The 13151-nt window shown below is 40.0% G+C and overlaps 1 protein-coding gene across 2 annotated transcripts in view; it reads left to right on the top strand.

Annotated features, from left to right (window-relative positions):
• Positions 1-2689: 2689 nt before the first annotated feature.
• The window catches only part of dynlt5 (dynein light chain Tctex-type family member 5), a 36253-nt gene continuing 25791 nt past the window's right edge, over positions 2690-13151 (top strand). The window contains exons 1-2 of one of the 2 annotated variants that reach the window (XM_068036450.1): positions 2690-2762; positions 7406-7530. In XM_068036450.1, the coding sequence (XP_067892551.1) occupies positions 7418-7530 (113 nt within the window). In that variant the 5' untranslated portion in view covers positions 2690-2762; positions 7406-7417. Of the gene's footprint in view, positions 2763-6867; positions 7002-7405; positions 7531-13151 lie in introns of those variants that run through there. The other variant, XM_068036449.1, reaches the window with a different exon arrangement.

Here is a 13151-nt window from a genome sequence, read left to right as displayed (position 1 = left end):
TATATGAAATCAATTACTAATATTTAAACTGTCTGCAGTATTAGTTCCCCCAAAAAGGAAACTATTGGACTTAAATGTAAGTTTTGCTACCGGGTAATTTACAAGAAATTATAAATAACTTGAAACCAATGTTTAGTTGTCCAAAGTTGCAAGGCCTCCTTACCACTGGCAGAGCCTCCCAAAATCAGCCCTTCAATATATTACTAGTACATGTTATGTTTCATATGTACCATAACAATGTTCAGAGTTAATCAGAGGATGAATTGTTTTCTAAGGACAGGAACATTACACCCTGTAAAATAGAATACAAATTTATTTTTTGAGGATAGAAGGTGTAATTTCTTATAATGAATGATCAGAACAGTTACAGGTAAGACTGCAGATAACAACTGTGGTTTTGTTCAGGTTGAAAGTTCAATTATGAATTTGTAGATTGTAAGATCCATGCATTGTTGGACAGAAGCTGAAACACTGAATTTTAAAATTGCCCTGCAACTATCTGAATTGGAGCCAAAGTGCAAGTGGTAGAAAGTGTCAATAATCCTAATTGTCAGTTTAAAAATGTTAACCTTTTCTACATTCAGGCATAGCTTAGGACAGTCTAATTATTTTTTTTATATACAACAGCTTGTACGTTGTAAAACGTCGCAAGGCACTTACTGGTAGGTAGATTATTGCTAAAGGTGAGAAAGTGAATTCAGGATTGGAGGTCAATCATGGGGGAAGGAGCAGGTGCGTTAGAATAAGTTTATCTATGATTAAGAGTGACTGTGGTGTTCCGCAGGGATCAGTGCTGGGACCTTTGCTGTTTGTAGTATATATAAATGATTTGGAGGAAAATGTAGCTGGTCTGATTAGTAAGTTTGCGGACGACACAAAGGTTGGTGGAGTTGCGGACAGTGATGAGGATTGTCAGAGGATACAGCAGGATATAGATTGGTTGGAGACTTGGGCAGAGAAATGGCAGATGGAGTTTAATCCGGACAAATGTGAGGTAATGCATTTTGGAAGATCTCATACAGATGGGAAGTATACAGTAAATGGCAGAACCCTTAGGAATATTGACAGGCAGAGAGATCTGGGCGTACAGGTCAACAGGTCACTGAAAGTGGCAACGCAGGTGGATAAGGTAGTCAAGAAGGCATACGGCATGCTTGCCTTCATCGGTCGGGGAATAGGGTATAAAAATTGGCAAGTCATGCTGCAGCTGTACAGAACCTTAGTTAAGCCACACTTGGAATATTGCATGCAATTCTGGTCGCCACACTACCAGAAGGATGTGGAGGCTTTGGAGAGGGTACAGAAGAGGTTTATCAGGATGTTTCCTGGTCTGGAGAGTATTAGCTATGAGGAGAGGTTGGATAAACTCGGATTGTTTTCACTGGAACGATGGAGGTGGAGGGGATACATGATAGAGGTTTACAAAGTTATGAGTGGCATGGACAGAGTGGATAGTCAGAAGCTTTTTCCCAGGGTGGAAGAGTCAGTTACTAGGGGACATAGGTTTAAGGTGCGAGGGGCAAAGTTTAGAGGGGATGTGCGAGGCAAGTTCTTTACACAGAGGGTGGCGAGTGCCTGGAACTTGCTGCCGGGGGAGGTGGTGGAAGCAGGTACGATAGCGACGTTTAAGAGGCATCTTAACAAATACACGAATAGGATGGGAATAGACGGATATGGACCCCGGAAGTGCAGAAGGTTTTAGTTTAGACAGGCATCAAGATCGGCACAGGCTTGGAGGGCCGAATGGCCTGTTCCTGTGCTGTACTGTTCTTTGTTTTAAGAGTGACACAGAATTAGTACACAAAAATGTTAAAGGAAGCATATAATATGTGCTATATGTAAGATTTCTGATTGTATAAATAAAAGGATTCCTGAGGGTTTTTTTTTAATTCTTCCATGGAATGTAGGCATTGCTGGCAAGACCAAAAATTTTTGCCCATCCCTAATTGCCCTTGCTGCTGAAGTTTAATGTCACTAACGGTAACTAGTAAAAATCGAGTATTGTTAAGGTTTTCTAGATGTTCTGTAGTATTTATTCATTTGAACTCCAAAAGTTCGTGAGAAATTTTACAGAACTTATTCACAGGAGATGAAATAGGTTCAACAAAGTCTGTAATAGAAGGAACCAGTTGGTGGGTTAATGATCACGTTCTGTTTGTAAACTTCCTTGATCTTACCCGTTCAGCAGCCTTATAGATCGGTGATATGAAGGGCAATCGATCGAAAGCGAATGTAGGCATTGGATGAGGCAAGCAACCCCACAAACCAGATCGATACCTGAACAGGCTTTTTACATTGGCTTTAGGAAAACGAACATCTAAATCAGCTAATTCTAGCGTAAATCTCCCGCTCCTGTACTCTAGGTGTGGTATTGAAACCCCCCTTCTACCTACACTGTCTTTCTAATCTTGATGTCAGTTTGCAATCTATGAGGCTAGTTTAGATGCTGAGGACCTGCCATATAAATTCAATAGGCGGAGACCAGGATTGAAGAAAGGTTAAAACAGTGAGAATCGCATTGGTTAATGTGGAGGAATAGACCAGTTTAAAACGGCCAGGATTGGTTAAATAGTGAGACTAGGTGGGGAGGGTGCAAACTCTATTGGTTTTTCCACACTAACCTCGATTTAGAGGGGCCGGGATTGGTTGAATAATGAGAGTCTGGTTGGTTAGCTTTTGTTTCCGGTAATTGAGATCCCAACGCGTTGCCAGGGAAAGTGTTGGACAAATAAACAGTTGTTTCAGGTTATTCGTAATCTTTTGTAAGTTAATTCTTCTGGTGACAAAAGTTACGTTTAAATCTAATAGTTTTCCTTTTTAGGGGAACTAAAACTGGCGACAGCTTAAATAATAATGTCATATACCTGCCCCTAGCAACAAGAGCGGAAAAACTGGACGCGAAGTAATTGTAGAAATTGAGCATAAGTTTAACGCGATGGAACTACAATTAATTTTAATCAGAAATGTGCACGGCCAGAGTTACATTCAGCCCACAGTTTCATTTTATGTATCTTTGCAACCTGTCCTTTTTGCGCTGCTCTACTTACCACTGGCTAAAGTTGACGGTCCCAACATTTGTAATGGTTAACTCAACCATTGCTCCTGAGTGAATCTTAACCACTTAGAAGCTTTGTAATTTGTTAATTTAAAAGTTTCAAAACACGGCCGTGCTATTTACATTATTCTTACTAATGTTTAAATTTGATAGCACATGTTTAAATAAATGTAATCCCTCTTTTAAAGAAGCGCCATCTCTTTAGAATTTGGCAACCCATTTTATATTGTTTTCCGAACGTTTTACGCGGTTGTAACTTGTATCATTGGATCATTGGTTTGATTTCTTGTTACATTTCTTGTGCTTCCTTGATGACACCTTTTTTTAGTGGAGGCAGGAGGAAATTATCTCATATGAGAAAAGGAACTGTTGAGCCCTGTTTATGTTGTTGCCTTTTCAATCACAAGAATCCATTGCTGGACCTTGAGACTTACTCTCAAGCTGAAACATTGACTATGAACCACCTAAGGGTGCATTTGATTCTGGGAAAAATCTAACCCTGCTTACCTATTGGTTGATATTTCTGACTGACCCAGAAAATCGGTCTGTTGTAATGGATTTGTGCCTTGTCTCATCCAAGGATTCTGAGTTGTACTCAATACAGCGAGAAACTGGAGAATTGATGCAAAGTCAATAACAGAAAATATGTAAGAATTGTCCAATTACACATTGAACTTTGTTTTATATAAACTGTTTGCTTCTATATAAAAATCACTATTTGGCGGCCATATCAAGATTTTTTTTCTCCCCTTAAGTTTTCTTATTTTTCGAATCTCTATGTAGTCTCGGACTGCTGCACTATGGATATTTTGGGTTTGATATCAATTAAGGAACTCTGCTAATTTGTAGCACAAAATTATGGGCTTTTGAGAAATTGTAGGTCAAAGTTGGTTTTCTCTGATCAGGTATGGAAGGTTGTAGCTTTGGTACATTCAAGAAGTAGGGAGATAATTCACATTGAAAATTCCTCTCCAATGACACCTGCAATGATATAGTACATGAATCAGCAGAATCTCAGGTTTGCTTTCTCATTCGTGCTGAATTAGTTAATATCAGCCAGGATAACACTAGGCTCCACAATTTGCCTCAACATCCCTGGGTGGGAGGAGATGGGAAATCAGATAAGGTTACTGTTTCGAATTGCCATACAGTGGCCCACTTCTAGAAAGTGTACAATTATTAAAGTTGGACAAGGTACAGGAGAACTACAGCTGCCATGTGGATCTTGTGCAGCCAACTCCATTCACAAGAGTAAACTTGCCAGATTTATTGAAGCTAACTGGGTCTGCTCAGCAACCAGGTTTAGCAAATACAGCAAATTTACTTGTGGGTTGCTGCCAGCATCAACAGTTGGTGATTGTGGTTTAGGAATATTGGAACAGGAGTAGGCCTTTTAGCTCCTTGAGCCTGTTCAGCTGTTTAGTGAGATCATGGCTGATCTATGATCTAACTCCATATACCTGCCTTTGTCCCATATCCTTTAATACCTTTGGTTAATAAAAATCTATCCGTCTCAGATTTAACATTAATAATTGATTTAGGATCAATTGCTGTTTGTGGAAGAGAGTTACAAACTTTTACCATCTTTTGTGTGTAGAAGTGTTTGCTAACTTCACTCCTGAAAGATCTGGCTCTAATTTTTAGATTATGCCCCCTGGTCCCAGTCTCCCCAACCAGTGAAAATAGTTTAGATACAGAGAAACTATTAGTCCCCCTTAATATCTTGAAAACTTCCATCAAATCACCTCTTAACCTTCTAAATTCCAGGGAATACAACCCTAGTTTATGTAACAAAACCTAGTTTATGTAATCTCTACTTATAATTTAACCCTTGGAATCCAGGTTTAATTCTGGTAAATCTATGCTGCCAAGGCCAGTATATGCTCCCTGAAGTGTGGTGGCCAGAACTGCTCACAGTATTCTAGGTGTGATCTAACCAGGATTTTCTATAGCTGTAACATGACTTATACCCTGTTGTATTCTAGTCCTCTAGATAGAAAGGACAGTATTCCATTAGCTCTTTTCATTATTTTCAGTTCTTCATGACATTTTAATGATCTATGTACCTGGACCTCCAAGTCTCTTTGGAGCTTCACTGTTTCTACCTTTTCACTATTTAGAAAGTACCCTATTCCATCCTTGTGACCCCACATTTGCCTTTGTTGAAATCCAATTGCCGCAGTTTTGCCCATCCACTTAATCTATCAATATCTCTTTGCAATTGTATGCTTCCATCTTCATTGCTTACAATGCTGCCTACCTTTGTGTCATTGGCAAATTTGGATCGGGGGTTTCTACCCTATCACCGAAGTTGTGAATGAATATATTAAATAGTTGAAGCCCCAATACAGAACCTTGAGGGACATCACTAGTCACATCCAGCTTATTAGAGTACTTGCCCATTTATCCCTATTCTCTGTCTCCTGGCACTCAACCAGTTTCCTAACCAGGTCAATTATTGTCTTCAAATCCATGAACTTTAACTTCCTCATGAGGGACTTTATCAAAAGCCCTCTGGAAGCCCATATAAATAACATTGTAATGCGGTCTTTGTGTGCAGACTGAGTTCTATACAGTTTGTGTTTGTTTTTTTGAGACAGTCCCTGATTTGAAATTGAATGTGGAGGCATTTAGGTTTTTGGGGAGTCAAGCCCAGGTTAGACAAACAAACAGGCCTGTGACTGAGAAAAAAACAAACATTTGTGTCTTTTTTTACCAAGGATATGTGACAGGTGGCTTAGGTTTCAGTTTGAGCAGAAGGCTTTTGGAGAAGGTGGGAGCCAGATATAAGGCTGTATGTGTTTTTTTCAAAAAGGCGGCTTTTCAGGAGTTGTGAAGAACTCTGCAGTGGATGGAAAAATCAGCCAGATTGTTTTAAATAGACAGACTGAGAGCTGGAAATTTTGGGCTTCTAGAGAGGCTGCTTGGAATAGAATTCAGACTGCAAAGCAGCTGGTTGAAGCAGTTTGATTGCAGGCAGAGGGGTCTGGACTGAGGGATGACCATTGGTGGATGGCTTAAGGCAGTTATCTTCAGTGGCTGAAAAGTGGAACCACGCCATCAGGACGGTAGTGGGCAAGGCCAAGACCAAGGCAACACAACCAAACAGTTGAAGGGAAAATTGCATTGCTTGCCAGTAACAGAAACTCATTACTTCTGTATCTACAACCTGGAGGACAGAATTTGAAAAGCCATCTGAGAAAGATCCTGATTTTGTTGTTCTGTGGGACTGTTCGATGCCACCTTGCTGATACAACTGTTCAGAGAACCCATAAGACTATCTTTGATGCATCTGCTAATTAACATGTAACCTTTAAAATATATATGGACCATGAGTTAACAGTTTGTGTTTTAATTTATGTTTTGGTTTGAGTGTTAAAGTACAATGTATAAAAGTGAAATTTTGTCTGTTTTGTGTTTCCTAAATTGGGGTCAGTTAGTGGATTCGATTCTTTTGGTTTGTTGGTGGTCTCCACGGAGATCATAACAAATATCCATAGACATTCCCCTGTTTACTTTAGTTACTTTAGTTAGCTTTAGTTACCACTTCAAAACATTCAATTGGGTTCATCAGGCATGACTTGCGCTTTAAAAATCCATGCTAGTTCTCTGTGATCATCTGAAAATTTTCAAGGTGTTCAGTCATGCTCTCCTTAATGATAGACCTCAGTATTTTCCTGACAATAATTGTTAGGCTAACTGGTCTTTAATTCCCTAGTTTCCCTCTGTCCCCTTCCTTAAATAGTGGAGTAACATGCACAATTTTTCAATCTAAAGGAACAGTTCCCCAGTCTTAAGAACTTTGAAAGATTACAGTTAAGGCAGCTACAATATTCTCATCTACTTCCTTTTAAACCTGGGATGGAAACCATCCTATTCTGGAGATTTGCCATGCTACAGTTCCATTATTTTCTTCATGACTGTTATTTTGCTTACATTAATTTTGGTGAGTTCCTGTCCCTGATTCAATCTTAGTTTTCTTAGAATTTCTGGCATGCTGATCTCCTCTTCTGCTGTAAATACTGATGCAAAGTAATTATTCAACATGTCCTTCATCTCTTATTTTTATTGACAATATCATCATTATCAGGTTTCAAGGGACTCACAATGCTCCTGATCACCCTTTTTTGCCTAATATAATTATAAAAAAATTTGTGCAAGTTTCTTTTCATATTTCCTTTTTGTAGCTCTTACTATATGTTTTGTCACCCTATTTATTTTGACCGCTTTAATTGGGCTAAATTTAGCAACGTAGTTTCAGCACAATTTTTGGGCTTCTGAACTGTTGTCTGTCTCAAAACAATTAATTTTCTTTGATATGTAATACTTAGCATGTCTTTGTGCTTGTAGGTGAACATTATCATGTCTGACATTGCAAAAGACAAAGCAGCTCGCTTACTGAAAAAGACAGGCAGCTTCTCATCGCTGAGCAGCTATGATGTTAAAACAAAGGAAAACGTGAGAAAGCAAAAGGAGTGAGTCATCTGTTTAAAACATTTGTTGATGCTGAGTAGTGACTTTTTAAGGTATTTTCTCCCTTTTTCCCCACCCTTATTTAGGACTCCCTTGGATCATACACCTTGGCAAATAGCATGCCGTCAACATTTGACAATAAATTATCCTGAAATCTGTCACCAGGAAAGTCATCAAACTGTTCAGATTTTATTATTGTGCAAACGTATACCTGTGTGTTCTGTTAAGACTATCTAATTCCTGTTAAATAAACACTGGATACCTTTGTACCGTTCCTAGAGAATTCCTTTGTTACTTTTATATTTTTCTTTGAAGTGTGACACAGAAATTTCAATGTAACACTTGGAGTGTGACAGACAGGAAGGGCACAGGAAAGTAGATGGACCATTGTGCTAATGGAAGCCAATCTCCCATGGTGCTGCTAATGGTGAATAGGAGGATGAGCTGTTTTATACAAGGTAAATCAGTGACCTTGATAATGTTACTGATTGAATAAATCAAATTTATTAATACTCCCACAATTTTTTTCTATTTTGGGGTTTGAATTACACAATTATCAGTGTTCAGTTATTAGATTTGTTTAGTTATGTTGTCGTTTTTTAATTCTTACTTACTCATAAAGCCCAGGATACACAGCAAAATGATAGGAAAATGTCGCAGCAGTTGGGCAGGAGTCATATAGTCACGCTGAGCATTGGGGATTGGATGGTTTGGAGTGTTGGAAGGATGATGATGGATATTCAAGCAGTAAAATGGAAAGTATGGGCTGTCAGAGTATCAGATTCTTTGGCTAGGCGATACTGATTAGGGGCTCCAGGATTACAGGGAGTGGTGAGTTGGAGCTTAGAAATAGAGAAAAGGGTTGATGTGAGACAGTGGTCTTTGGTTGTGAATGCATTGGGATGAGGTGGCAAAAGGTAGAACTTTTGGGATTTTTCAGGTATCTCAGAGGGTGCTTACTATGTGAAAAAATAAGGCTAAGGAACAATGACTGCATTCTTGCTTTATCAATAATATAAAAATAGTGCAATCACATGCATTTTCTGTGTCAGGCTTCAACATCGCAGTTGTTCATTTGGTCCAATTTTGGCATCATACTACTTAATTCTCTCATTTCATATTCATCAATTTACAGCTGAGTGGCTACGAAGTGCAATCAAAATCTATCAATAAAGCAAAGCAGAACTTGACCAAATCAAGTAACTGCACAAAAATGTTCAAAGTGTTTTCAACTGCAACAGATTGGAGCTCCATAACTACAAGATTCTGTACATTTGCCAATATGGGAAAAAAGCTGAGGAAATCAATTTACTCAAAAATTTAGAAAACCATTTTGCAAACAATTTTTGTTCCTCAACTGACTGAGTACCCCCAGGTGACATGATGACACAGCCATGACAGTAACTCAGTATCAACTGTGGGCGAGACTGGGATCTAAGTAGCTCTAGCTATAAAATTTTCAAGAGACAGAGAAGAGGGAATAAAAAGATGAAAGTATAGAAAGGAAAGATTTTAATGATGATAGTCCTAAGATAGAGGTTATCTGGGTTAGTTAAGAAGTAAGAAACAATCTATTATATTAGGAGTACACTGTAGACCACCAAACTGTGGGAAAGACATTGAACATGAGATTTGAAAGCAATTCAAAGAGGGTTCAGGATTAATGACAAAATTTATGGGACTTTAAATATCCTACATTATATCCTCAAATCCACATCTGAGACTTGAGTACACAATCTCGAATGACACTACAACACAGTAATAAAGGAGTTGCATACTGTCTGAGGCACTGTCTTTCCCCGTCAGGTAGACATAAGAAAGATCCCCTGGCACTGTTTGAAGAAGCGCAGGCAAGTTCTCTCAATGTTCTGGTAAACATTTATCCCTCAATCAACAAAACCAGATTTTCTGGTCATTTATCTCATTGCTATTTGTGGGATCTTGCTGTGCGCACATTGACAGCTGCATTTCCCTATTTTGCAATAATGACCACACTTCAAAAGTAGCTCATTAGTTCTTTGGGTTTTTTTAAGGTCATGAAAGGCACTATATAAATGCAATTTTTTAAAAGAATGATTGGGATGTGACCATTATTTCTGGTCAAAATGATGGGTAATGTGGGATGGGTAAGTGGATTCCTAGAACATATCCGGGACTACTTCCTTAATCACTATGCTGCATGTCCAAAAGGTGAAGACACAGTGTTCGGTATGGTTTATGGTAACAGTGCAGTAAGTGATCCGCCTGAAGGTAACCATAACATAAATAGATTCATGTTGAAACCAGATGAAGAAAACAAGAAGTCAAAGTTAGAGATTTGGGACTGCCTATTATCTAATTTAATTGAGGTTATGGGGCCTAACCCAGATTAATTGGTTGTGAAAAATGTTAGATCAAGTACTGTGCCAGTAGTGCTCGGTAGTTAAATATCAGATTGATAAGGTACAGGTTAAACCATTTGAGTAAGATTAAAGGGAATATATCAATGGATTGTGTTCCATGGATAAATAAATTAGAAATGTTTTTTAAAGGCAAATGATAAATACTGAAGGGAAGATAATACAGAAGAAAACTATAAGAAATGTAAACAGTATTGAGGGGAAGCAAAAAGGGGGATTAGGAAGGCTAAGAGTAAATATGAGCCATCATGAAGGCGAGATTATTTGGCCTATAATTTCCTATCATCCCTTTCGTCCTTTGGCACAGATTTTTTACAAAGATTTTTTTGAAAATTGTGAGTGAAAGATAGTTCTGCGAGTTTGAAAATTAGTGATGGGGTAGGAATGTCAGTTGAGCTGATGTAACAGCATAGATCAGGAATCAGTTCTGGTACAACCAGGCACAGCACAGTTCCACATGAGTATTTACCTACTGTGCTATGGTGGGGGTGGAGCTTCTATTTTACTTTTAGATGTAAAGTGTACCTTTTATGGCATTTGCAGGCATTAAACAAAAATCTGTACTTTGAGCTCCTTCTTTGATTTTGATCAGATCTTTGGGAAACATTTTGGAATACAATGGACTAATTTTTGTTCTATCCCTTGTAAGGAATGTTTTCTTTGTATAAGCCTCCACCGTTTAATTTGCATTAGCCCTTTCCCAACATTCAATCTGACTACTGAATGCACTATGACATATATTTATGGCAATTTATTTATTTAGAGATACAGCACTGAAACAGGCCCTTCGGCCCACCGAGTCTGTGCCGACCAACAACCACCCATTTATACTAACCCTGCAGTAATCCCATATTCCCTATCATCTACCTACACAAGGGGCAAATTACAATGGCCAATTTACCTATCAACCTGCAAGTCTTTGGCTGTGGGAGGAAACCAGAGCACCCGGCAAAAACCCACACGGTCACAGCGAGAACTTGCAAACTCTGCACAGGCAGTACCCAGAATCGAACCCGGGTCCCTAGAGCTGTGAGGCTGCAGTGCTAACCACTGCGCCGCCCCAACTTAACTGTAGTGTATACAGCTTGAAATACTTCCCCAGACACAACCCAAGTTTGGTAGGACGAAGTCTCTAACTACAATGTTCAGCATATTGTAGTACAAAAATTTCACACATCCAATTTTGAACTTTACTGAGATCGAAGTTTAAAAAGAACTACATTGACCATGTGTAAACTTCAAATGCAATACCTATCTTTGTGGATTAGTGGATCCTTATGACAGTTTCATCCCTATCAGAAAATTTGTGGAAATTAAATAACTCCTAAAGTAATCCCAGTGAACCCTACAAATGTTAGAATAGTTTATTACGATGGCACTCTTTTTTTAAAATAAAAAGTCAGTGTAGCAAAATCAGTTCTTTTTTACACTGGTTACCACTACCCTAGTTTATCTGAATTTTTTTTTTACAATTTATTTTTAGGCGTATGATGAAATTAAAGTAGAATTTGAAGAATATAACTATTTGCTACTTGGGAGTTCAATGTGTGATTCTGGGCAGAGGAGAAGCAGGCTTAGGTGCAGACATTGGGTTAAATCCCCAAAAAGTGATGGGGTGTTGGGAACCCAACATGATCCCGCCCATGGCGAGTTTGCAGACAAGCGGGGCACCAGCAAATTCATTACAATATTCAAACAGGTAAATAACTTTGAATTTAACCCTACTTGGCTTTAACAGTCAGTGCATGGGTTCTCGGAGCTCTCTCCATCTCGCCAGGATCACCGAGGCGAGTGCACAGCAGGGAGTGATTGGTTAATGAAATTGGCGTGCTGGGAAATACTTTTAAGACTGAAATCGCTAAACTAGTCGTCGGCCACAGTGAAAGCCTTGTGCTTGCAGCATTAGTTCTGAGAGCCTGAAATCACTACTTTGCGTGTCACTTTCAACTTTTTTGAGTTATTTTCAAGTGCCTTGGAGTTTACTCACCTTCATCTCAACCTTCTTGCTGTCAGCCTTCACTACAGCATGGGAGCAATTTATGCAGCTGTAACATGGGCCTCTGATGAGCTGGCACACCAGCAGCACTGGGAACCACACCAGCAGCAGCAACAGTACCAACAGCAGCTGCCTTCTCTGCAGCCTCATGCCACTCCAAAGGGCAGAGGGATGGACCGACAGCTGCAGCTCAAAGGAGACGATAGCCCAGCACAGCGTCTACAGACAGAGGGTGAGTTTAATCAACAGCAGCTCATGAGGCTCAGACTTTAGCAGCAGGTCACTGCAGACATCTGTAGCTTCCTGGAACAAGATCTCCTTCCAAGAGGAACAGATGGGCACGCATTGCTTGTGGCCATCAAGGTCACCACAGCTCTGAATTTCTTCACCACTGGCTCCTTCCAGGGATCTGTGCTGACATCTCCTGGATCTCCCAATCTGTTGCCCATCAGTGCATCTCCCAGGTCACTGATGCCTTGTTTTCCAAGGCCACCAGTTATGTGCACATTGCTGCAGATGAGGCCAGTGGCTGTGTTCCTGTCGGTGCAGGGAGTCATTGAATGCAATTGAGTCTTCATCAATTCCGTTCTTTCAAGGTCCAGTTAGTTTGTGACCACCGGAAAGTGATCATGCATGTCTGTGTTAGATATCCAGGGTGCTGCCATGATTCATTCATTCTTGGCAATCATATCTCCAGTAGGTTTTCTCTCCTCCACACCAGCCTCAGCGGCCAGCTCCTGGGAGACTAGGGCTACCCTCTGCAGACCTGCCCAATGACTCCTGTAAGGAATCCTACCAGTGAACCAGACTAAAGATACAATATGAGCCACAAGAGCAATAATAGAACAAGCCATTGGATTGCCCAAGATACACTTCAGGTGCCTTGACAGATCTGGAGGCAGCCTTCAGTATGCCCCATCGTGGATCTCCAGAATGGTTGTGGTCTGCTGTGCCCTTCACAACGTTGCGCTGCATAGAGGATTGGAGCTGCAGGAAGAAGATGGTGCAGAACAGCCGGCATCCTCTTCCGAGGAAGAGAAGGAGCCAGATGTGGCTATGGTGCCTGTAGTTGCACACCTGGCTGCCAGACAGTCCCACAACGGACTCATCCAGGCATGTTTTACTTAATGTGTGTGCGGGACGCCATCTGCCTCCCCACAACCCCCCAAGATTCACCTCATTCCAACAGTCAACAAGCCAACCATTACATTCACATCCTTTCCTCCTC

The sequence above is a fragment of the Heterodontus francisci genome, chromosome 8 (genome assembly GCF_036365525.1).
Source record: "Heterodontus francisci isolate sHetFra1 chromosome 8, sHetFra1.hap1, whole genome shotgun sequence".
NCBI lineage: Eukaryota > Metazoa > Chordata > Chondrichthyes > Heterodontiformes > Heterodontidae > Heterodontus > Heterodontus francisci.
The sequence above is the reverse complement of the archived record's forward strand: the minus strand, read 5'-3'. Positions and strand labels throughout refer to the sequence as shown.